The sequence below is a fragment of the Leptidea sinapis genome, chromosome 34 (assembly GCF_905404315.1).
Source record: "Leptidea sinapis chromosome 34, ilLepSina1.1, whole genome shotgun sequence".
Lineage (NCBI taxonomy): Eukaryota > Metazoa > Arthropoda > Insecta > Lepidoptera > Pieridae > Leptidea > Leptidea sinapis.
In genome coordinates, this window is record NC_066298.1 from 6,053,702 (window position 1) to 6,081,694 (window position 27,993).

Sequence of the window (27,993 nt, forward strand, 5' to 3'; positions counted from 1 at the left end):
TATATTTCCAAAAAATTCAAAGAAATAGCTTAGTCGGAGTTGATACCGAGATTATCTTCCGCATACACAAGAACTCACAAAAAAGAATTCCAAAAGAATAAATTTAGAGAAAAACAACCGTTATATACAGTCTGTTTACTACGTATATAGAATAACGTATATGAATTTTCTTATAATATATATAAATCCAGTGTCCTGATGTTTGTTTAAAGTGAACTCCTAAAGTAATAAACGGATTTTAATGGAGATTAGTTCATGAAGTGCAGTTTAGTCCGACTTAAGAGATAGGATAGTTTTTATTTCGATTTGGGACCCAAAATTGTTTTTATTTCTAATATTTGCTTTGTATGGACATATTTTCTGTGAGAGAATTTAGTGACGCACGGTTTCACTGTTCAGCTGTGAAACAATTTCATTATGACAACAGGGAGCATATTTTACAAAATAATTCTTGATGTTATGAAATATTATTTTAAATACAAAATACAAATACAAATATTTTATTTATTACTCTTATGTACAGAACCACATCTGTCGGGTCAGCTAGTCTAATTAAATAATTTATCGAAGTGAGTTATCAAACGGAGTTAATTATCATCAAAAAATAATAATATTTATTAAACATAACGGCCCTGTCACCTCACCAAAGGCGATATCAGGCGAACTCACAGAGCACTAATTAACCAGAGATTACTACATTGTAGTACCCGAAATAAACAACAGATAACAGTTATCACATGATGCAAGTGTTAACTCAAACAACGTGTTGCCAAACTAAATACAAACAACTTGAATACATTGTATGGAGTTCCAGCGGGACCTTCTGTGACGTCAGAGGAGACGGGAGTTCGGGAAACACACGCAGCACTCGACACTTATGACAAAGAAGATGTAAATACTACTTAATAAAGGGCGGGACTGTCTAAGTAAGAATAGAAATTTATTTTAGTATGAAACTTGCAGTCATTTCACATAAGTGTGAAATAGTAGTAATTACAGTACCATGATTGGCCATGAATTGGTAGAATCTTAGATGTCTTTGGACATATCGCCAAAAAAGATGGCCACAACCTCGAACAACTGATGGTTACCGGGAAGTTGGACGGACGACGCCCCAGAGGTCGCCGCCCTATAAGATGGTCTGAGTCTGACGAAATCACAACCCTCAGTAACGAGGAGGATTGGCGAACAGTTCCTTAAAATGTAGTGAATTTCGGCTAACTCCGTTTCTTACAAGATTATAGCCGTCATCTATCAATCTATCAATGACTGCACGTTACATACAATCGAGTGTATCGCTTTTTTTTAGAGTTTCGCTAAGCTGACTAATGACACTCATACGATACACTGATGTCGCGTCCTAAAACGCCGGCAACACTCGCGTTCCATTTGTGTTGCAGGAGTTTGGGCGGCGGTAATCACTTAACATCAGGACCCGAACGCTAACTTACGAAATGAAACACAAACTTATTAAGCCCTCTGGTGCTTGTAAAGTTGTTTATTTGTGTTGGCTAAACTAAACAAAATACCAAAATTAATTTAAAACAACGTATAGCTATAGCGCCTTTCTAGTATCAAATTCATAATCAAATATTTTTATTCAAATTAGGATATAACTCACTTATTGAAAGTCAATAACTACCACTTATTCCAAAAGAATGCCTCAGACATGAGAAGAATGGGCGCAACAAACTCAGCGGCCTTTTCTTTTATAAAATGGTTACATGGTTACAAAGTAATATCGTACAATTTAACTTATTATTTAATAGCCTGAGGGCGCACCATTCTCAATCTGTGTTATCATAAAGAAAGTCATTTATGTTATCTTCATATTTTATTATATTTTTATATTAACGTTTACATTTACCACACAAACCTTTTTTTAACAATTCTTTTGAATATGGTAATACTTTTGTTTTGAAAATTTTTTGGAATCATTTACATAAGTTATAAATATCCCGCCTGAACGGTTATTTTAATTGTATAATAAAAACAATAGTATCTAAACTAATCCACAGATGCAATACAGATTATTATTAATAAGTATATTTATTTATATAGCCTGTAAAATAAAACACACGTAATGGTCCAATTGTTGTGAGCCTTCTTCACGTCTTCAATCAATTGAACACGTGTTTCGCCTCTACACGAGGCATCCTCAAGAGATGTTGACTCGACAAATTCTGGCACAAAACTAGTAGTCTTGTGCGAATTTTTGCGGAATTTACACTCATGAAGGCTCACAATAATTGGCTTAAAAAAAGGGATAAAAAGACATTTATTTTCTCAAAATTGATTCCTTTAGAATTCTTATTGATGTCATTTCTAATATATACTAGATACTACAACCGCTTCGTCAATAAATGGAGCTCAGAGAATGAAGAAGCGGCGCAAAAAACTGTTATAATTAATTTAATTGATTTTTGCAAAATAACGCCGAATTTAATAAATTTACACGGAATGGTTATTACTGAAACTCATAATCTCTGGCGACAGAAACTCAGTAAGACATTTTTACACAATTAAAGTTTATAATAAAAATTGTCTGATTGAACTCACCAACGATTATTTATATATCTTGTTTATGTTTCAAAAAAGGAGTTAAAAAAAATTCAAAAGTACTGCTAGAGGGTTAGTTATTGTTCGCAGGTATTGTTTCTTTTTTCTTTTGTTTTCCCTGTTTATTATATAAGTACCTAATTATCTTTTATCAGCCTTGTGTGGGTTTATTTTTGTTATATTTTTCAAAATTATCTTTAGCTTTAAGTTGTAAACAAAGTATGTAATACCTATTATGCATGTCGAGTTAGCCTATAAGTGGAGAGTACAAAAATATAAAATAATTTTTAAATGTGTCCAGATTTTGATTAAATTAATAAAATTTAGTTAAATTAAATATCCATAGAGCTTTCTTCCACATTCTACAAAGCTGTGGAATGAACTTCCTTTTGCGGTGTTTCCGGGACGATACGACATGGGTACCTTCAAACAAAGCGCGTACACCTTCCTTAAAGGCCGGCAACGTTCCTGTGATTCCTCTGGTGTTGCAAGAGAATGTGGGCGGCGGTGATCACTTAACACCAGGTGACCCGTACGCTCGGTTGTTCTCCTTTTCCATAAAAAAAAAAGATTAAGATAGTTGTATGCCCCTTGGCTTCCTAATTAAAAATAAATCTATCAGTAGAACCATAAACTGTTTTAAATACCGCTTTGTCTTACAACTCACATCAACATAAATATCCGGACGACCGAGCCTAGTTCGGATTTTTAAGAAGGTACAAAAATTTAAGAAAAAAAAAATAAAGGACATCTGGATTCGAACCGGGGTCTTCTGCTTTCCGGATCACCCAATGTCCCATCTGATCTATTATAGTCTTGTATATAGTGGCGAAATTTACCGTTGTATTCTAATGGTATTGTAGCTGTTTCTCATTAAAACACGGATAACACTACATTTTTTAAAATTAAAACCTAGATAGATCTATTTACGCCCCCGAAATTACCTGCATACTTAATTTCATTAAAATCGTTCGAGCCGTTTCCGAGATTCAGATTATATATATATATATATACAAGAATTGCTCGTTTAAAGATATAAGATATACATAAGTGGTATGTATATGTTGAGCGATGTTAACAACAGCCCACAGCCGCTACATTTGTAATTAGCTGATGAAGTTCTCTTTAATGAAGACAGTTTCTATTTGAATATGAAATTGAGAGCGCTGCGGTTTGACGCTTCGAATAACATGGCGGTGTTAGCGCGAGTTTTACTAAGTTAATTGGTTCATAACTAACTTGCAGGCAGTGTTCGGAGTTGAATACTTTTGAACATTCAGGTGATGCTTTGCAATTACTTTATAAAGTTAAATGATCTCGTAAATTTAAATAAATATTTTAGCTAAGGTAGGGTGGATGACAAGAGATACTCTTTTTAAAATATGTTTGGCTTAACTAAGGCGTTGGCTGTGGTGTGCCCACTTTATGTGCCTAAAAAGCGTACCCTATGATTTTTTCTCCATTGAGAGCATTGAAGTTGGGAATTTTACGAACAGATATAGAGATAAATGAATTTCTTAATGATACCACAGATTGGGAATGGAGCGATCGCACTCAGGCATTAAATAATAAGTGTAATTGTACAATATTACTTTGGAAACATATTTTTTTGATGAAAAATAAAGCCCGCTAAGTTTGTTGCGCCCATTCTTCACCGATCTGAGGCATTCGTTTTGGTATAGGTGGCAGTTTTTGATTTTTAATAAGTCACATCCTATTTTGAATAAAAATATTTGAATTTGAATTTAGAGTAATGTTTAGAAACGATTGAGAGAAGAGGTGGCGTAACAGAAGAGCTAGTGACTGTTATTGATAACGAAATACACAGATTACACACTATTAACAGAATACACAGAAACATACAGAGGTTGATACATTTAGAAAAAGTTTAGATCTGCATTGTAATCGTTATTAGTTTGCCCTCTTTACTATGTATCCCACCTTACACCTTAGGGAGATGGGAATGGCTGAAAACCAGCGCTGCATGAAAATATTATTTCAGGCAGCATAAGCTGAGCCTTTTGTCTTAATGTATGTTTTGTAATAAGCTGATATTGTATACTTAAATTAAGTTCAAGGCAATAATTTTTATTATTATTATTATTATTATTAAATATTGGGGTGGAAAATTAAACAGAATCGATGTGGAAGAAAATGTTGGTTGTGGTAGGCTGGCTCGCCCACGCTTGGCTGAAACCGTACTTGGCAAAAGTCAAAGTCAAAAATACTTAATTGACATAAAAAAACCAAAAATACGATTCAAATACATGATAATTACACAACAGGTTTAAACATATATATTTTAAAAATAATGCAATCCAGTAATACAAGGCTAAACCATAAAATCCCAATCAATTCCACACTGTAATATAGTTTACGTAATCATTAATACTGTAATAAGCCTTCAACGAAATTTATTTATTGATAATTCAGATACACTTTTTGGTAATTTATTGTAAAATTTAAAGAATTGTTAATTGATACCACCAGAGATTACAACTATCAGACATCACTCCTCACAACACCGCGTCAACACTATCCGAATTTACTATTTAATCTAAATAAACACTTAGCACTTGAAAAGAACTGTCAAAAAGTGCACAATCGACCTCATACCAGAGTTGAGCTTCTTGTATGGAATAGAAACATACTGGCTGTGTATTCAAGAGATGTTTGGTTGTTGAATAAACGAATCAAATTTAACTGAATTAACTTGAATATTTATTATTATTATGTAAACAGTATATTTATGTAGGCTCTTAATTCGGCATTGCCAAATTGCCTATATGAAATGCTTGCCCCTGAGAATAACTATAAATTTTTACAATACTCTCCTCTCTAAAATACTCTCCTAAATTATATCCATTTGTCAATTTCAATTAATAATAATTTGTCATAATTTAAAAATTAAGGTTTAAATCTTGATATTTTTGACCTTATGGCCTTTTACAGTTTAAAAGACTTCATTAATGATAAGATAATGTTTGGTTGTGAAATATATTGATCTCAATCAACTATATTGATTCTCATTCTTAACCATTTATTGAATCTTTTTGTTATTCAAATTGATGTATTATTTTTATTCAAAATACGATTTATAAATCATTTATTGAATGTCAAAATCTATCAGAAATGCCTCAGACTTGATAAGAACTATATTTTTACACACAATGATTACATTGATCCTATTGAATTAAAGTAATTTGAATTTCATATATATGATCAGAGTAAACAATATTGCATCACAAATGAGAGAAGCTTATTCGAAAAGGGAACAACTTATCCTGGAGAGGTGACTTAAGAGTTGGTTATTTCAGCAAGAACGACAAGTAGAAACCGGGTCATCAATAGCTTTGTCTACACTCATGCTTTAAATCCCCTATTAAAGATTCTAAAACAGTTAGCTTATTGCCAACATTAAAAACACCCAATGTCCTAATAGCCATTACATCATCCATACGAGTGTTGTAATAAAATTCAGTACAGCATTACAACACTCGTTTGGATTATGTAATGGTTACTAGGACTGGCTTTTTAATATTAGCAGTAAGCTAACTGTTTCAGAATCTTTTATAGAGGATTCATATTATGGGTCTTGTATGCAACTGTTGATAATTAGGTATTACAACACTCATGTGATACTATTATCAACGATGATGAACCCACATTCGTGTTTTAATACCGCTTATTACACAAGAGTTGCATAAATAACTATTACAGTACCTTGTAACAAATTTAATTTCACAGAGTGTTAGATGAGTTTGTGCACTGGTGGGTGTTGAGTGTAGCTGTGTAGCTATATAAACATGACGACAGCGGCGGGGAGCCCTCAGTTCCGATATGAAAGGCTCGCCTCCGATGGAGTGTGGACAGACTATCACGTGCAGCCCTCCTGCAGACACACGCTCGCTCCGCAGTCCCGACAAAGAGGTCGTTGATTGCAATTAGTGTGTACCTCTAATTGATATGTCATGAGCAACGCAAGGTGAATTCAAAAGGGCAGAAATTAAATAACTGTCACCTTATATAACGATCGGAATATCGTTTGTTTTGTATATTTTGTTCATTCATCACCACAGCGGAGCCTATTTCTGCCGTAAAGCAGTAATGTGTAAGCATTATTGTGTTTCGGTCTGAAAGGCCCCGTAGCTAGTAAAATTACTGGGCAAATGAGACTTAACATCTTATGTCTCAAGGCGACGAGCGCAATTGTAGTTCCGCTCAGAATTTTTGGGTTTTTCAAGAATCCTGAGCGGCATTGCACTGTCATAGGCAGGGCGTATTAATTACCGTTAGCTGAACGTCCTGCTCGTCCCTTTTTTTCATAAAAACATAAAAAAAACAGACAATAAAGCTATCGATATTAAATATTTTTATTAATCGTTCTCTTAACAAACAACTTATCTACACGGATATTACACGCTTAGATTCTATCATAAAAAAATATAATACTACCTACTCCTATAATGATACTCCTACAATCTTGTTAAGCAAAGTTCATGAAATATGTACCACTTATTTGCTACTTTTTCAGAATTCGACCTTTATAATGTCTCTAGTGAACGAAGTCCGAGCACTTAAAACTTTACCAATTTAGTTCACGAGCTGGTGTTCGTAGAAATCACCGCTCTCGTATCTTGTGTTATCGGTATTCAGTGGATTCACATTGTGGGCAGAAAGTCGTCACATTTGATGTATTTCTTATTTTTGTACGAAATTATACATAAATGTTGCGCCATTCGGTTGCATTAAGTTCAGCCAAAACTTTATATATTTGCAAGAGCGACGCACTCTGATCTTTAAATCGGATCTTGTTAACAATTTCGTGGGTTGATATTTTTTCCGCGGAATGTTAATTTTTTTTTTAAATTAAAGTTAAAGTTACCAGCAATATCAGTTAAGCATGGTCTTTCGAAGAAAAACCGGATAAAACACCTATTTCTGCCGTAAAGCAGTAATGTGTAAGGATTACTGCGTCTCTGTCTGTAGGGCGCCGTAGCGGTCTGTAGGGCGCCATAGCGGTCTGTAGGGCGCCGTAGCGGTCTGTAGGGCGCCGTAGCTAGTGGAATTACTGGGCAAATGAGACTTAACATCTTATGTCTCAAGGTGACGAGCGCAGTTGCAGTGTCGCTCCGAAGTTTTGGATTTTTCAAGAATCCTGATCGGCACTGCATTATAATGAGTAGGGCGTACCAATTACCATTAGCTGAACGTCCTTCTCGTCTCGTCTCTTATTGACATAAAAAAAAACCCTTGACAAGTAAATACAGACCTCTCTCTCTGGAACTTGAGCGACTGCACGCGCTGCGGCGACTTCTGGCGGAAGGTCCACAGGTGGAGCTGGTCGTCTGCGGTGGCGGTGACCAGGCCGCCGTCGTTGACCAGGAAGCGAGCATGGAGCACCACCTCGCCCCCCTCGTGCCTCACGTGGGCCTCCACTCCGGGCCCGCCCACACTGACCACTGCTCAGGACTTATTGGACTTACACACAGAGTACTGACGTTGTGATCAATTTCAATTTTCAATTTACTTATCAAACGATTATTAAATTAAAAAATAAAATAAAAATACAAAAGGCTTACTTAAAAGCTAGTTAACACTGTGCCTGAACTAGGTAATCGTGTGTTTCAGGCGTAAAGAGCTGATATTGCAACTAAATAATTTTTAGTTATTTGATATTTAATTTATAATGTCAGTTAATAATTATAACATATAATCAACCTGAATGAAAACTAAAAAAACAATAAAACAATTATATTATCGAGGTAAACAAAAAATTTTCATGGGCCAAATGGCATCTATTCTGCATTGAACTAAAGAAAAATTACGTAAATGGGATCATAAATCTCAGAGTAATCGGTGTACATACTTAAAAAAATACCGATCCAATTGATAACCTCCTTCTTTTTGAAGTAGGTTAAATAAGAAAAACTTAATAAAGTAATAAGTTATAAATTAATCTACAGTTTGAGTATACAAGTAAACAATGACTGCAATGTTCTTACTATTAACTAATACAAATAAAACATTTAATCCCCTTATTCATAATGGTCCGCTAACTTTAAACAGCCGCTTAGGAATGTTTTTTCTCATTCTGACTTAGGTCAATAGAAGAAGACAGAGTGAGAATTAGTAATGCTTTAAGTTAGCAGACTATTATGAATAAGGGGATCATGTTTATCTTAACAATATTAGTAATTTTTTTGAACCTTCAGATAGATTATTCAAAGTACACCTTCCTTAAAGGCCGGCAACGCTCTTGTGATTCCTCTGGTGTTGCAAGAGAATGTGGGCGGCGGTGATCACTTAACACCAGGTGACCCGTACGCTCGTTTGTCCTCCTATTCCATAAAAAAAAAACAAAGACCCCGCTATCAAAGTGCGCTATTGACGCACTGTGAGATTTTTATGAAAATTAATATTATTTATCATACTATTTGTTGTATTTGCAGAACAACGTTTCAGTAACAAAATAAGTTTAATAAAATACATAAATGGCCATATATCTTTGTTGGATTCATTTTAAAAATTAATTTACTACTTCAAAGGATAGCAGAGATTAATTGTAGTGTAATGGAGAATATGCCAAGCGTGATTCCATCCCGTGTTACTGATACAAAGAATCTTGACAGACGGACGGACACGAAGTGATCCTATTTGAACACACCCTGCTACGATCACTTGAAACAGTGTAGTCAACGAAAACCGAGATTAAATATTTTAAAGGTACACGTAGATACCTATTCATAAGATACATAATAGCTATATGGGTAAATCTATACACTTTTAAGATAAAGTCCCAGCCACTGTTCAGGCATTATCTATAAACTAATTTAAATGTTTTATTAAAAAGTGGCTCTGTCGTAAATCCTATTACTCCATAGCTGAATATCTAAGTGAGTCCGATCACTTAGATATTCGGCTGAGAGCCTGGGACTAGATTATGATTATTTTATAGCAATAACAATGACAGTACAATATTGTATATTTTTATTGAAAAGAGCACAAAAAAAATTTCTGGGAGAGTTTCTTCTGTCGCTTCTTCTATCTCAGAGCGCCATTTGTTTCCAAAGCGGTAGTAGTATCTAGTATATTAGAAATGACATCAAAAAGAATTCTAAGGGAATCAATTTGAATTAATAACTGAAAAAATAAATGCCTTTTTTGCCTTTTAACGAACTGTAGTAAAGGTTTCAATTACGTAAGTTCATCCGTACACGTACAGCCTTTAATCTCAAAAACAAACAACAACAATGAAGTTAAATGAACGGCGGAACCCTCGCGGGCGGAGCTGGTCGTCCAACGATATAATTTCTAAAGTTTACTCCGAGCTTTCATAACTGCAGCTGACAGCTTTAACAGTCGTCGTCCCCGCGTACACACACATACACACACAACTTGTTGAAGTTAGAGCTATGAAAATCAAAAGGGCTTCTACGATATTTACCTGCAAGTTTATAACGTAAATGAAACTCCGATCGAAGTTCAACCTTTCGTACGTGTGCTTTTACATAATATGGAAAACTAGCTGACCCGGCAAAAGTTGTTTTGCCATATAAATTCTTTTAAGAGTTAGACCGTTTCTTGGACATTGCAACATTCATTTCAGAGATTAGTCGGAACAGACAGACAGACAGTCAGAAAGACGGACAAAAATTGTAAAAAATGTTATTTTGGTGTATGTGTACCGTATATATATTCATAATATCCAATTTTTATTTATATGTATAGATAATTCACACAATATTTTTATAAATTATAGCCTATATGTTATTCTGGTGTGTAAGCTATATTATTGTAGAATTTCATCAAAATCCATTCAGTAGTTTTTGCGTTAAAGAAATTCAAACATACATCCAGACATACAAATTTTCACATTTATAATATTAGTAGGATACATTGTGTTTATTGTACCTGCTTCTAACACTCATCCATCCTAGCGAAACTCTCTAAGAAAAAAGCGATTCACTCGATTGTATGAAACGTGCAGTCATTGACAGATTGACAGATGACGGCTATATAATCTAGTAAAAAAACGGAGATAGTGGAAATCCACTACGTATTAAGCAACTGTTCGCTAAAAACCGCCTAAGTTTGAAGACTTAGTCGATTTATACTTCGTCGCCAATTGTAAGTACTATTTCGGGTTGGACTTAGTATACCTTAGCACGAATTTGGATGTAAAAAATATTGTAGTTGATAGAGCTTTAGTCCACGATTACAATGATACCACTCTTATTACAAGGTAATGCACCGTTTCCAAAAAAATAACGAAAAAATTTCTAACCGATAAATCACGTAAATTTGATGAGCGCTGCCATCGCGGCGGAAGGCTAAAAACTGTCATAAAATGATTTTGGTTTCTTAGTAAAATATAAGTACAGGCAAAGGGTTCAAGCTCATACAGCCATAAATTAGTAAAAGTAATAAATCCCCAAAGCTCTATCAACTGCAATTCATTAAAATTGGTTAGGTTAGGTTATGTTAGAACAGTTAAAACAACGCACGAGCCGAGCGTAGCGTGCCGCGGCAGCGGCCGGCAAGTGCCAGAACCAAATTGTAGGCGTTTTCCCCCATTAACAAATTAGGGAGGGTAGACTTTTATTTTTGTTTTTCTTGAAAACTGTGTATTACGTTGTAATAAGAGTGGTAGCACTATAATCGTGGACCAAAGCTCTATCATATACAATTCTTTAAAATTGGTTAGGTTAGGTTATGTTAGAACAGTTAAACCAACGTACGAGCCGAGCGTAGCGTGCTGCGGAAGCGGCCGGCGAGTGCCAGAACCAAGTTGTAGGCGTTTCCCCCCATTCACAAATTAGGGAGGGGGGAGGGTAGACTTTTATATTGGTTTTTCTTGTAAACTGTGTATTACGTTGTAATAAGAATGGTAGCACTATAATCGTGGACCAAAGCTCTATGAACTACAATTGAATAAAATTGGTTAGGTTATGTTAGAACAGTTAAAACAACGCACGAGCCGAGCGTAACCTGCCGCGGCAGCGGCGATAGATGTTTGGGGATTGATGAACATGAACAATAAACCCTTTTATAAATGTTTTCCTTTTATCTAGAAATAATTATTGATGAAGCCGACTAATCTATCATAGACTATTTTTTACATTTCATTTCACTGTTTTTCATACAATTTATGGCTGTATGGGCTTAAACCCTTTGCCTGTCCAAATATTTTAGGAAGAAACCACAATCATTTTATGACAGTTTCTAGACTCCCGCCGCGATGTCAGTAGTGTTTATTTACGTGATTTAGGTTACAATTTTTTTCGTTATTTTCTCGAAAACGGTGCATTACCTTGTAATAAGAGTGGTATCATTGTAATCGTGGACCAAAGCTCTATCAACTACAATATTTTTTACATCCAAATTCGTGCTAAGGGATACTAAGTTTTAACCACTATTTCAAATGTATTATTTAATTTAATTCAAATCTGACTGCACGTTTCATACTAAACTTAATTTCAATTTTTACTGAGGCAGTCCTGCCTGTTACCGCTTCTTACTACATAGTATTTACCTCCTCTTTGCACTCATCTTTCAAATTTTTAAATCGAAGTCTACCTTTCAAATATAAAAAAGTAATTTTCATTTTATAATAAATAATTCCTATTCTAAGACATTACCAAATTATATAGACTATGACATTATATTACAACTTCAATGCCGTTTAACTTAATAACAGGAAACGAGTACACTTTTTGAAAATTCAAACCAATTACGGCTAAACAACGAAAGAAGTAGAGAAAAACCAATTATAAAACAAGAATCACAAAGCTGTTTTTAAAATAGTCCAGCGCTGGAAGTAATTAAAACCCACGTTCGGTCATCTGTGGAAAGTAAACGTAATTGGATCGCTCCCGGAGTGTGTCGCTCCAGGCAACATCGTCGCCGGTGGGACTCATTTGGTGGCCGTTACACGTGTGATCCTGGTTACAATATGGCGGGATGACAGCTACACACTTTTTGTAAAATAAGGGATGAGACGAGCAGGACGTTCAGCTCCATTACAATGCAATGCCGCTCAGGATTCTTGAAAAACCAAAAATTCTGAGCAGCGCAATTATAGTGCGCTCGTCACCTTGAGACATAAGATCTTAAATCTCATTTGCCCAGTAATTTCACTAGCTACGGCGCCCTTCAGACCGAAAAATAGTAATGTTCACACATAACTGCTTCACGGCAGAAATAGGTGCTGTTGTGGTACCCATAATCTAGCCGGCTTCCTGTGTAAAGGTGCCTCCCACCGTACAAACAAAAAAGCGTGCGAAACAAAAGAACCTCTCTATCGGAGATACAGCTTGATCGGAATAGGAAAGCGAAAGAATATAGGAAAGAGAGGCGGTTATTGTTACTGTATCCGATTTTGAATCTCAAGTCGTAAATAGACAGCCACCCTTGGCATTAGATCTTAAATATTTTGAAAACAAAAACACTAGCTATTGCACACATTGGCAAATCAGAATTTGTTCACGTAATATCGGGCTGTCAGTTTTTCTACACTCTAAATGTGAGAACATTTAAAGGTTTATTATCATCGTTAGTGTATGTATTAACGCATATATATCTCACGCAATAATTAAATATTTTTAAAGAATTGCTTCAATGAATTTCTTTTTTCATGTAACATTAGGTTTTTGGTAATAATTAGAGATTTTTTTTTTATGGAATAGGAGGACAAACGAGCGTACGGGTCACCTGGTGTTAAGTGATCACCGCCGCCCACAATCTCTTGCAACACCAGAGGAATCACAGGAGCGTTGCCGGCCTTTAAAGAAGGTGTACGCGCTTTTTTTGAAGGTACCCATGTCGTATCGTCCCGGAAACACCGCACAAGGAAGCTCATTCCACAGCTTTGTAGTACGTGGAAGAAAGCTCCTTGAAAACCGCACTGTGGAGGACCGCCACACATCCAGCTGGTGAGGATGATATCCTAACTAGTGGCGTGTCGTGCGAAGGGTGAATTCGGCGGCAGGAATCAGGTTAAACAGCTCTTCGAACACTCCCCGTGATAAATGCGGTAGAAGACACACAATGAAGCGACGTCTAAATACGTAAATACAGGGACGTGCATTGATTTTCTAGTAAGGTAGGCACTGTAGAGTCTAGATCTAGTGATAGATAGATTAGCGTAAGGTCAAACTTACTGGGTGAGTGTTCAAATCAAAATAACTTTATTCATGTAAGTCATGGTAATGACACTTATGAATGTCAAAAAAGATATTTTTTCTTATTGAATCTACCGCTACTTCGTAAAGGGTTGAGCTAATGAGAAGAAGTAGCAAGAAACTCATTGCCACTCTTTTAAATCAATATTTAGATTTTCATCGTTTTACAAATCATTTCAATTACAATATAATATGTAAAGTGATGCAACAAACATACTCAAACGTCAAATAGTCCATGCCTTAAACGAGTAAGTCAAAAAGTGTTCAGTAGAACTTTGGATAAAGAATGGCGTAATTAAATTAACTTTAATACTAGTGGTATATATTAATTTACTAAGCTACATTAAGTAGGCATTGCCTAATTGCCTATATGGAATGCACGCCCCTCATTAAATAGTGCTAACTGATCTGAACAGAAATGAGATAATTTCAAATATAGTTAATAATTAAAAAACGTTTGTTTATTAAAGGTTACTATGGCATAACTGACTCTCTTAATGATACCACAGATTGGGAATGGAGCGACCGCCGTCAGACTATTAATTAATAAGTTTAATTGTACAATATTACTTTCTAAACATATTCTTTTGATGAAAAAAAAACCAGCTGAACTTGTTGCGCCCACTCTTCTCAGGTCTGAGGCATTCATTTTGGAATGGGTGGTAGTTTTTGACTATCAATAAGTGATGTGACATCCTATTTTGAATACGAATTTGAATTGAATTCCTTTTAAACTTTTATTCATGAAAAAATTCATTAAATCAGAATTTTCATTAAAATATTCAGGGACAATGTTTACGAGAAGAGAACATTACGACATGAATAATAATGAGAACAGATGTTGTAACGTACGTCGAGCAAGTGAAAACAGATCACCATTTAAACACAGCGAATGTATGTTGTATGAGGGACCGGACCTGTAGCGGAGATCCGGTGAGGTTGTGTTAACTAAAATATTAAATACTGTTAAACAGAACTGCTTTACCTTTCTGTACGAGGGTTGTGGTTTTGTTTGTCGAGCGGGACTATTTAGCGAGCTTCACGATACTAACTATAGTTACGTATGTGTACTGTACACATTACACGCTCTTAATAGTGATTTTCATTATTATAACACTTGAAATAAGGGATTGCTTGTAACTAATTCTAGTAGGCTTCATAGGATACATAATAGCTTTAAGCTAATAGCTTCTATAATAAAGTCCCAGCCACTGTTCAGGCATTATCTATAAATAAATTTAAATGTTTTATAAAAAAAAATGGCTCTGTCGTAAATAGTATTACTCCACTGCTGAATATCTAAATGATCGGAGAGCCTGGGACTAGATTGTGATTATTTTATAGCGATAGAAATGACTGTACAATATTGTATATTTTTATTGAAAAGAGCGCAAAAAAAGAATGCTGGGAGAATTTCTTGCGCCGCTAATTCTCTCTCAGAGCGCCATTAGTTACCGAAGCGGTAGTAGTATCTACTCGTAGTAGTTATTAGAAATGACATCATAAATAATTCTAAAGGAATCAATTTTGAGAAAATAAATGCCTTTAATGCCTTTTATCAAGTCGGATTTATTACCTGATTATTATTTTAATAGAATGTTTGATCTGGAGCGAATTCTACGACGACGTTACTTTAGTAATACTGCAATGTTTTATAATGTTTACAGTGAAACAAAATTTGTATATTATTGAAGTGAAATCTTCATAGGCGACGCTGAGCACATTTCTTGGGATGGGTCTAAAATGTTAAACTGGCGTCAGGACACGTAGCCTGATCGAAAATTCGTAAGACAGTCGTAGAAATTATGGATGAAATATTTATACTTCTAACTATTTATAGTTCGGTTATTTCAACTTAATGATCATACGGTCATTGGACTAGTGGTCGAATGATTGTGATTGCGAAACTGAAACACTGCGAGGTCGAGGAATCGAATCTCAGCCGTGAATTTTTTTTTGCAGTTTAATTATTTGCTTTGTCATTAGCGTCGACTCTCCCTAAGGCGATATCATACTTGTGTTTCTTTGCTCTGAATGCCAGTTAATAATCCATCTTGACCGTCACTAGCGGTGGATACGGTGGTGGAGCGATGGGTACCCTGATAGTAGTCCCGGACCAATGAACAAGGCTCACGAGTGAATGGTGTTGTAACAAAAATTAAATCTTTATTATATACAGCTTCTTGTTTTTTTTTTTTGTCAACAACAAGCGACAAGCGATCGCAAAACTTAACTAGCCCTTAAGTATTTTCTACTGCGTGCATTCTTGAAAAAAACGAGCGGTTAATTTATTAGTTGAAAACACAGCCAGGGGGTGATTTTTGAAAGTGGGCACGATTTGCCGTTATTACTTGAACAGATAAGATTTTGTTAATGGTTTGTTTAACACTAACCAATGATCGTTGGTATTCTCGACCACTTAGGTTTTAGTTTAAAAATCACCCTCATCCATAACTTGTTCAGGGGAGCTTCATATGTTCTTCTTTATCAAAGCCACAGCTCTCTAGGCGGGGGCTGGCGTGGTTTCGCCGCTAAATGCTAATGGATTCTGAATAAATCTACATTTATACTGTTGCTACAAAGAAATGCTTTTAAATTTTAATGTTTTTGCTTGCGTCACTCGATAGACAGAGCTGCTGCTGTTTTAACAAAATATTATGCTTTGATATCAAACTGTTAACAACAGCAGGAAAAGCGGGTGAGACTCATCTGACAGTAAGTGATCATCGCTGCCAATATTTTCTTTCAGGAGTTGCAACGACTTAACCAGTTTTAACGCAATTTTACACGATGGTTCCATATCGTCCTAATATCACTTCAGAAGTAAGGGGCATAGTATTTAATGAGGTGTGTTAAATATTATGCAAATCTTGTACCTTTAATATTATTAAAATGCTTTTATTTGTATGTGCTTCCTATGTTTAAGTTGGTGTCTGCCCGCTGGGATTATTTGCTTCTAGACGAAGCTATCCCGCTCAAAGTCACGTGTGGCGAGTGTAGGTACCTGCTATTACATTTGGCTTGGCACCGAATTCAAACCTATTAATACGTACGTAGCACATACAAATAATAGTATTTTATTAATATTAAGGATACAAGATTTGTATACGAGGTGGCAAACTAAATGGCAAACATTCCGTATCAAACTACATAAGAATCAGTGTACATACATAAAAAAAATACCGACCCTCCACCTTTTCGAAGTCGGTTAAAAATTTTAAAGTACAGATCCGCATTGTTGGTGAACTAATCTAGACCTATTCATCTAGATTTTTCTATAACTTGAACAACTGGCCTAAATAAATAATCTTATCGCATTTTATTATGTAACAAGTTTTATAAAATATTATTACAATTCGACTGGGTGTCACTTCTATCTATAACACTGACTATGTACCACTGGACTGGCGGCTGTCAAAATGCTTTTGTGCCTGTTTGATATTCGCCATTTTGGCGCTGTTGGCCATGTAGCGAGAGTCTGCGGTACTAAAACTATTGATGACAACCTCAGTAAACATCGATAGATGGTGGGAAACTATTTACAAATAAAAATCTGTGTACTTTACTACGTTGACTCTTGAAGTATAAATAACAAAAATACTTCGTCAAAATTAGTTCTCTAAACACTCCAGCCTGTCCAGTGGTATTTATACAGGCCAGTGATCTATAACCTTTTATAGTTATATGTTCCTTTACAAATACATAAATGTTAACAAGATGTTATAGAGTAGATAATTCACACGTTATAAATCAAGAAATATCTACAAAATCATTGAAATAGCACATGGCAGCGTCATGATACGAATATTAACAGAGTAATATTATTACCATTAATATAATTTACAACGTGAAGATGGGTGTCGAACGTCGTAAAAGTGTCGTAAAGGCTCTCTCATCTCCGACATTACACTCTGATGGAACATCCATAACGAATACGAGCGTGTACATTGTGCCTTAATATTACTGCTGACTCATCCATCGTTCAACGTGTGTTATACACCATAACACATAAGTAAAAATAACATAAGCCCAGCTTAGCATAGTTAATATAATAACACACAAATAAAATTTGAAAAACATTGCGATGCGGCATTCTAACCCACGACCTCCGGCGTTCCGTGCCGGTGCTCTAACCAACTGAGTTAACCGTTCGAGTACCGCCTCGTTATAAAACTCTGTTTGCTTTGTTCAACTCTCAGGCTGTGGCTTCATCTACAGGATCTACTTTACAGTTGATAACCTGCTCAACCCCAACATTTGCATATTAGGAAATTGACTTGAGATGTCGCTCTTGTAAATTTAAACAATATGTTATGTTTTTTTTAAAGTGATAACCCTCACTTCTAGGATTAATACACAAATAAAAATTGAAAAACAAAATTTTATGAACGATGCGGGTTTCGGACTCACGACCTCCGGCGCGGCGTTCCGTGCCGGTGCTCTAACCAACTGAGCTAACCGTTCGGGTACCGCCTCGTTATAAGACTCTGTTTGCTTTGTTCAACTCTCAGGTTGTAATATAATAACACTCAATAAAGCATGTTGCAATAGGTAGAACAAATGACTCTCACCACGGAGCTCCCGGTTAGAAAATTTTGAAAAATACGATATTCGATTTTCAAAATCATATGTACGTTTATTCGATGCTTTATAACGGCCGGCAACGCTCTTGTGATTCCTCTGTTGTTACAAGAGAGTACGGGCTGCGGTGATCACATAATTCAGGTGAGGTTCAGATGAACTTGCAAGGCGATCATCGGCAACTCAAGTGGCTGGTCCATTTCCACTTCTGCCACTGCCCTTCAGCCAAATGCGCTCATGGATACGCTATCTCACCAACAAGCTACAAAACACCCGATGGATGAATGTCACAAGCTGTAGACAGTCGAAAGAAGCGATACCTGCACTATCGCCCAAACTGACACGTCGCCTTAACAGACATGACATCCATATAGTGGTGGGCACTTTACGGGACACACATCACTAAACAAGCACCGTTTCAAAAACGGCGTGACGGACAGTCCTAAGTTCAGAGGCTGTCCAGTTGAGGACGAAACGGTCATTCACGTAATCTAGGAACGTGTGGGGGTGGCCAACCAACGGGCAAAAACCATAACGAATACGAGATCACTCCTAGAAGTCCGCGAACACCCCAGGAATGTTCTGAACTTTTGGAAGGAGCTTAGCTGGTTGGAGTTACTAGCCAATACTGCACGCATACCATACGCCCCTATACCATTTTACCAGTGGGAGGCTCCTTTGCACAGGATGCCGGCTAGATTATGGGTACCACAACGGCGCCTATTTCTGCCGTGAAGCAGTAATGTGTAAGCATTACTGTGTTTCGGTCTGAAGGGCGCCGTAGCTAGTGAAATTACTGGGCAAATGAGACTTAACATCTTGTCTCAAGGTGACGAGCGCAGTTGTAGTGCCGCTCAGAATTTTTGGGGGTTTCAAGAATCCTGAGCGGCACTGCATTGTAATGGGCAGGGCGTATCAATTACCATCAGCTGAACGTCCTGCTCGTCTTGTCCCTTATTTTCATAAAAAAAAAACCATACCATACCATCAGGTGACCCGAATATAAAAAAGCAAACTAATAGTTCTCTCGTAGTTCATGGGTCGCGTGGTCAATCTAACGTGAACTTAATTAATGATGGTTATAAATGACAGAATATAATATGATATTTTGGAATATTTAATTTATTATTAACCGACTTCAAAAAGAAGCACGTTCTCAATTCGATCGGTATTTTTTTATGTATGTACACATATTACGCCGATTATCGTGATACGGAATGATTGCCATTCGGTGTCATAAAAATGTGACATAGTTTGGCCCAGTACTTTTAATTTTATGAATATTTTGTTTATGTGGATGATGTTATTATAGTTTGTGTGCTGCTTTTATAGGAGTTCATTTAATTTGATTATATATATATTATAGCTAACCCGTTTGCCGAAAGTTAGTTTTTTTTAAAATAGCTACGCATATATTTCCAATCTGTCCGAAAACAGTGGTGTACCTATTCTACGAACCAACACTCGATTAACGAACACGGCACAATAGCAGATCTCGGGAGCCAGGCGTCGGCGGAGACCACGGGTTGGTTTTAATTAAAATGGAAACAATCATCTGCCTTACAATAAGCTGCAGGTAAATTGTAAGCGTTCCTGAAAACATTCAATAAATTCACTTTGATTGCGATGTGGAATCGGTTTCAAGGATGTTGTATTCAGTGAGTTTCAGGCTTTCCGTCAGGACAGGGCGCAGCGTCTTAGTGTAGTTACAACGATCCATTAATCTGTTACTTGTAAATGTTAAGTGACTTGTAATTTGTAACAAGGGCGAAGCTCAGGGCGAATAACGAAACTTTCTATCTGTCGTTCTTTGATTCAGAAATAACATACAAAATATATAGGGTTATTATTAAATTTTAGGAATCAAAAGTTTTCTTATTGAAGTAAAAACTTCTTTAGCGGCGTTGAGTACTTTTCTTGGGATGGGTATAAAATGTTAAACTCGCGTCAGGACCCGTAACCTGATCGATAATTCGTAAGACAGTCGTTGAAATTATGGATGAAAGATTTATACTTCTACCTAATTATAGTTCGGCTATTTCAACTTAATGATCATACGGTCATTGGACCAGTGTTTCAATCATTGTGATTGCGAAGACGAAACACTGCGAGGTCTAGGGATCGAATCTAAGCTGAGAAATATTTTTACAGTTTAATTATTTGTTTTTTTTTTAGCTTTGCCACTAACGAAGACAGCCCCAAAGGCGATAGTTATAATTGTATTTATTTTTATTATTTTGTAAAATTATTCATAAATTTTCCCTAACCATTCAAAAATATTCAAAAATGCATAACGTTAATGTTCAAGTTTTCACTTCTACCGGCACTCCCGGAGTGCAACCCGTATATTGGTTTTTATTTGATATCAATAGATATGTCTACATAGTATAATCTATATATTGCTTTATGTAAATGATATGTATTTAGAAAACAGAATATCTACCAGAAGTTTCGATAAATCGACAGATACAGACGACATAATAAAAACTCTCCTACAACAAATTAAAAACCTTAAAAACACTGTCAAGACCTTATTACTCAGTTCGAGTTTAGAAATAAACTGAAATATCAAATATTAACTTCTCCGTACCGGTGATAACATTTAAAAAAAAAATGGGTACTAAATTGTAACGTAGTCGTATCTACGTATATTTATCACTTTCAGACATTCTATCTGAACAGAAAAATGAAATTATCATTGAAAAAAAGATTTTTAAGCGTGCATTTGCTATTCTGAATCACAGTGCTTCCTAAAATGGCGCCGCTTCCGGTACATTTAAGGCTCTCCCGGATGAAGCTATCTCCGTTCCACTTCCGAGCTACTAAATCAGTATTCACCGGATCGAACTGGCTACTTGCCAGGCATCGAACCTGCTACCTCCGCATAAAGCTGCGTTTTGTATTATGGCATGCAGATCAACGATACTTGGCTTAGGATGCAAATATTTATAAATAAACTAAATAAGTCTAATGTATGCTCAGCTATAAATATAAATATCCGGAGAACCGAGCCTTGCTCGGATTTTTAAGAATGTACAAAACTTGAACAAATAAAAACTAATATGACATCTAGATTCGAACCGGGGTCTTCTGCTTTCCGGATCACCCAATGCCCCCACTGAACTATTATAGTCTTGTATATAGTGGCGAAATTTACCTTTGTATTCTAATGTTATTGTAGCTGTTTCTCATTAAAACACGGATAAAACTACATTTTCTAAAATTGAAACATATGTAGTGAAACTTTGTAAAAATAAAAAAAATATTAATAAAGAAATTTAAAGATATTTTAATAACATAAAACTAAATTAACTTTATATTAACTATAACCTATTATTGTATAAAATCATTCATATCTTATATTACTATAACTTTTATTATTTTCATACTAAATAAAAAAAAAAGTTTTTTTTACATTTTTTTTAAATAAAAATAAAATATCTTCATCACATAGCTAGATCGATTTCACGCCCCGAAACTACCTGTATACTAATTTTCATTAAAATCGTTGAAGCCGTTTCCGAGATTCAGATTATATATACCTATACAAGAATTGCTCGTTTAAAGAACAAATAGATATTTAACTCTAACAGGAGGACGTCCTTAATTCATATTTTGTGTTATCTGAACTCAGTTGTTTATGAATCGGTTTGATTTTTTTTTCATTTGAAGTGAGGTTGCTCGTCTCTGAAATATATCTGACAATTTTATTAAAAACTAGCTGTGCCCCGCGGTTTCACCCGCGTTTTTCTCGTTTCCGTGGAAATACCGAGATAAAATATTGCCTATATTATAGCCTGTACATCATTTTGTTCTATTGTCAATAGTTTTTGCAGCGCACGCAAAAATAGGTTTTCAATTTTACACCTTGTGTTACAAAATAGCAATTTTATTACGGATCCCTAATTTTGAAAAAAAAAAACATATCCTATAGCCTTCCTCGATAAATGGACTACCCAACACTGAAAGAATCATTCAAATCGGACCAGTAGTACCAGAGATTAGCGCGTTCAAACAAACAAACACTGCAGCTTTATAATATTATAATAGTATAGATTAAAAGACCTCTATATTAACAATCTATTTGGATCATTTGCTGAACAATGAACTTTAATACAATAAATTATATTGCATTGATATAAAAATATTAATATGTATTGAACGTCATAATTTTTATCGGTAAATTTGTACTAACTTCAATATGTTGATATAGAGAATAATTATTTAGTTCTAAAATAAATATTTGAATTATTTTTTGCAAAAACATTATTATAGTAAGCCGTTTCAGTTAAACCTTTAATGCACTTATTCCCGATAGAGTATCCTCATCACTACTCACTAACACTCTCGAGGAAACCCCAGAGTATCCCAGCCACATTATACTTCGACCGTGATCGTGGCGGGGCAAATACTAAGCTTGTGCTTAAGTAAAGAACCAAGCTAGCTCATTAATAAAACATTTAAACTTAAGATTCTTTTTCTTCAACATTAACTTATTAACATTCATTTGTATACAGACTGGTTTTTTGAGAAGGGCGGTGATGGCCAAGTGGGAAACTACGAGTATTAGAGAAAAGTCGTGAAAGGAGTCATGCTCTCGATTTATAAGAAAACAATAACTGCATATTTAGTTTTTTTTAATTTGTTGAACTTTTGACGGAAATCGACCCGAATGATTATTATCTGTATGTATATAAGCACATTGGGGAATTTTCTAGAAACTGTGACATTCAAAATGTTAACACGAGGATCAAACATAAACTTGTTATGCCTACTACTCGGTTGGGTCGAGTTAGTAAGTCTTTTGTTGGGCGATGTATATGCTTCCATAATATGATCCCAGAAAATTTCCAAAACAAGTGTGTTACGAAATTTAAAAGAATTGTTAAAAAACGTTTGCGTGGGAAAGGTTACTATAGCATAAACGATTTTCTTAATGACACCACGGACTGGGATAGAGCGAACACCCTCAGGCGTATTTATTACAAATGTTTATTGTACGATATTACATTGTAATCCATATTTTTATATTTAAAAAAAAGCCGACCGTTACTTGGACATTGCAACATTACTTTATATTTCTAAAATAAACGTAGCCTAAGTTCCCCCTTATTACATCGCCATTACCTGCCAATTAAAGTCCCGTCAAAATCGGTCCAGCCATTTCAGAGATAAGCCGGTACAATCAGACAGACAGACGAAAATTGTAAAACTATATTTTTATGTATGTTCATATACATGTAGTAAAAAACGGTTATTTCAATATTACAAACAGACACTCCCATTTAATTTATATGTAGTAATTATTTAGTAATTAAAGTGTTTATTGTTTAAATATTTGATCTAGAATGTTGCCAATGGCTGATCTCTGGTGATAGTTTACACTGACCCGGTCTTTATCTCTCAACAATGCACTCGTCAGTAATTACAGCTAACTTTATTATTTTTCCAATTTTGTGACGCAAAAAAAAAACACAATTTTTACTATTTCAGTATCATTAACATACTAAAACTTTTTTTCTTTTATGACAGTAAGGGACGAGACGAGCAGGACGTTCAGTTGATGGTAATTGATACGCCTGCCCATTACAATGCAGTGCCGCTCAGGATTCTTGGAAAACCCAAAAATTCTGAGCGGCACTACACTTGCGCTCGTCACCTTGAGACATAAGTTGTCATGTCTCATTTGCCCAGTTATTTCACTAGCTACGGCACCCTTCAGACCGAAACACAGTAATGCTTACACATTACTGCTACTGTTGTGGTACTCATAATCTAGCCGGCATCCGGCGCAAAGGAGCCTCCCACTGGTAAATGTACATGGGCTGTTGCACTTTACCTTTATTACAATTAGATAGATAGTGTTTATGTGGTTCAGTAAAGGATACATTCTGAGGCTGCCACTCTTGTCACCGATGGCCAACAGCTTCTGGATGGGGTCCCAGGCCAGCGCCGTGGGTGAGAACGGGAACCCGTGCCGAAATGTCTGCGGACAAACAAACGTAGACATAAACAACTCTGTATTACTCTCTATTTCATTAGCACACAAAGTAATTCATAATTCTTCATTTATTATTATATTATATTTCATAACACTAATACATAAAAAAAATATATAGACAAGAATAAGTTGAGTGCTACCTTAATTATAGGCGAAAATAACATTCTTATGTAAAAAGCAAATGAGTACTTTTAAAAGTAAAATTTATTTGTTTCAAATAAGATTAATCGCGATTACTTATGTCATAAATTAAAAATTAAATCACAATATAATTAAATTATAATAAATACATAATAAAATGATTTATTTTATAATAATAATTAAATGGTCCTACAGTTTTTACTTATAACAGATTAAAAAAAATTACCAACAATAGAATAAATAAAATTGATTTTATTACATTAATTACAGCAAATTATTATTCAAATTAATACAACAAACAAAAACAAATAAAATAAAATATTATATATAAAATAATTATTTACATTTCATTAAAATGGCATTTTGAAATATGGTATTACAGAATTGTATTTCCATTCTGGCCCAATCGGAAGCGAAATGCCTCAGAGTGACTTCAAAAAGTAGGTGTTTTTGTTGTTATTTATTTTCTTTTGATAGGTTGCAAAAAAAAGGTGAGCAGTTGACCCTTAATTCCACACCTAAACGCTTCAAATTGTACTTATGACGATTTTGACCCCAAAGAGTTAAATAAAAAGTTCTAATAAATTTACAGTCTGATAAAAGTTAAATAAAACCCCACTTTATATATTTTTAAACCGTAATTACTTTTGAATGAATAAACCGATTTTCACGCAGTTTCCAGTCGATCGGTAAAACTGTTTAAAAACTATTCCTAAAAAAACACATTTAGAAAATTTCATCCATACACACACACACACATACATACATGCATACAGACATACGGACACCATCGCGGGAATAGTCAGGGAAGCTTCTTAGGACCTTTCAATATTGAGATCTGGTGTAATTTCGAAGTAATTCCGAAAAAACACTATTTTTCGGTTTTCTTTCGTCAACGATAACTCACGAACGTATCAACCGATTTTGACCGGCTGAATTAAAACGTTCGCAATTTTCCGTATGGAATAACGGTTTTGAAAATTATGTATTTTTGAATACTCAGAGTACTTAATAACGTTAGTATTATTCTTATTCTTTCACATAACTGTGAAAGAAATTACTTATTATTGAGTAAAAATTGGCACTCATAAAAATTATATGTTAACATTCCTACCGAGATATGTCATATGCGAACGGTGGTTGCCGCGACGGAATTTATTTGTTAAACTTTTCTATCACACGAAATAATATAGATAAGATTCTTTTTTATGGTAATAAATGAGGTGCTGCGTAGACGATGACTGAAACTACAAAACTAGAATGGTTTGGTTAAAACACCTTTTTTTGTACTGAGCTGTTCTATGCCGTTTTAAATGCTTCGCTTTTTTCGAGTGTCCCTAGACAGCACTAATATTTTATTTTTAATATTTTAATAATAGCTGATTTTGGTTCTTTAAATGGAACTGGCATATAGCTCGAAGGATAGACGACTGGTGGGACAGAAAAGTCCTCGAATGACGACCACTTACTGAAAGTCGCAGTGTTGGTACTTGGTACGCATAAGGTTCTTTGGGGAAACCCTTGTCTTGTAGTTGAAGTCTTTTGGCTGAAGTGTGTATGTATGTATAGCTACCCTATTAATAATAAGCATGATAAATAAAACATTCGTTAATAATCTGCCAACACTTAAGATATTAAATGGCATAAAAGGCCTTAATTTTCTCAAAATTGAATTCTTAGAATACTTTTTGGTTTCAGTTAAAACACTGTCAACGCTTCGGAAACTAACGTTTCTTGAGAAAACGAGCTTAAAGAGTTTCTTGCGCAGCTTCTTCTCTCTCAGAGCGCCAATTGTTTCCAAAGCGGTAGTAGTATCTAGTATATTAGAAATGACATCAAAAAGAATTCCAAAGGTATCAACATTGAGAATATAAATGCCTTTTAACGTCGCAAGAACATCTCTGAGTGTATTCGCTTGAGTTATCATAAAAAAAAACTATTTGTACAAAATTGTTATTATATGGATTTAAGGTCATAAAAATCCAGGCTGTCTGATCTTATATAATCTGCAATAGAGTAGTATGAAATAATTTCTTAGGAAAACTAATAACAATCAGTGCATACTGGAAGTTAGTATTTTTTTAAATAACTGTCGGATGTTAGATGTCGGTACTGTCCCGTATAAACACACAGCTTTAGAGACCCCGCAAACTGCAGACTTTTGATCAGCCGATAGTTTGGTTGGTTTCTTAATCAGTATCAAGATGTATGAGAGTGCGCATATTATTACGATTCGGTATTGGCGGACAAAAAAGTTTGATGGGCTACACCAGGGGTGCTCAAACGGTCGATCGGGATCGACAGGTCGATCGCGAGTGCTTTTTGAGTCGTTCTCGAGAAAAAAATCCGGTATAATAAACTAAAATCGGTAATTAAGTACCATCTTATGAAAAGTATGCTCAGGACATGCAGTGTCACGCTTCAACATCCAAAGTCACTCTTTAGTTAAGCTTAGAACTTTAGAACGCGTTTGTTTAGTAAGAACCAATAAACTCGCAATTTTGAATAATAATTATGAGTTTTTTCATTGACATTTAAGAGCAGACCTACACTTACCTTGACTAAAAAAATGCATATTTTGCGCAAAACTAATATCTATGTCATCGTGACACTCTACCAGACGACAATCCTTCATCACACATACTTGAAGCCTCTCAGAGCCGATCGATCGTAGTCTACAAATTTTGAGGTAGATCTCTATCAGTTCAAGCTTGAGCACCCCTGGGCTACACGATTGCCTTCAAACTGAACCGTCAGCAAACTATCGGCCGACTGTTAAATCAGTTGAGCGCTCTTCTAGGCGCGCACACCACCGATTGTTTAGTTGGCCAGACTCATCAATAGCCGATTTAAAACTAATAGCGTCGTCCCTAACACTATCGGCCGATAGTTGTATAGTGTGCGCACTCATCACAGACCCAATTGTTTAGTCGGGCAAGTGTGCGCACTTAACAGCCGAACACAACCAAAGTATCGGCCAATCGAAAGTCTGCAGTTTGCGGGGTCTCTTACTGTCGCTGTCAATGACTGTATTTGGTCGCTGTAAATATTATAAGTACTATATGGCCGTCGTTCAATTTTGTGCATGTGTCATGTGTCTATTGTAGGTACGAGTGTAGGCTTGCTTCCGAGTACTACTTATTTTTGAGGTTATTCTTCTTTAACCGCGTTATAAAAATATGCTGAGAGTGAAATTTTAAGATGCGCGCGCATCACTGTAACACAGAAGTAACATGAAGTTGGTTCCTAAAATTTTCTGACATTTGCGACATTTGTTATTTTTTTTTGGTTTCTTCGTCCATTATTAGGACAGGCAAAGGGTTCAAGACCGTACAGCCGTATTCGTTATTTAATAATTAACTGTCAAAGCCATCGTTGCAAGATTTCTACAATATTGTTCTTTCTACAAACGTAGAATGGCACGAGGAATAAATCATTTTAAGGATTTTCGCTTTGTTAGGCCAAAGAAGTATAACATCTTGCACACACACTTTTTTAAATAGCGTCGTGTAGGTGTCAGGTATAAGA

The 27,993-nt window shown here is 35.4% G+C and overlaps 1 protein-coding gene across 1 annotated transcript in view; it reads right to left on the reverse strand.

Annotated features, from left to right (window-relative positions):
• The window catches only part of LOC126974915 (syntaxin-binding protein 5), a 230,424-nt gene that overhangs the window by 37,593 nt on the left and 164,838 nt on the right, over window positions 1-27,993 (reverse strand). Inside the window, exons 2-3 of the mRNA XM_050822654.1 lie at window positions 24,212-24,309; window positions 7,832-8,014 (exon numbers count right to left, since the gene is read on the reverse strand). Of these exons, the coding sequence (XP_050678611.1) occupies window positions 7,832-8,014; window positions 24,212-24,309 (281 nt within the window). The remainder of the gene's footprint in view (window positions 1-7,831; window positions 8,015-24,211; window positions 24,310-27,993) is intronic.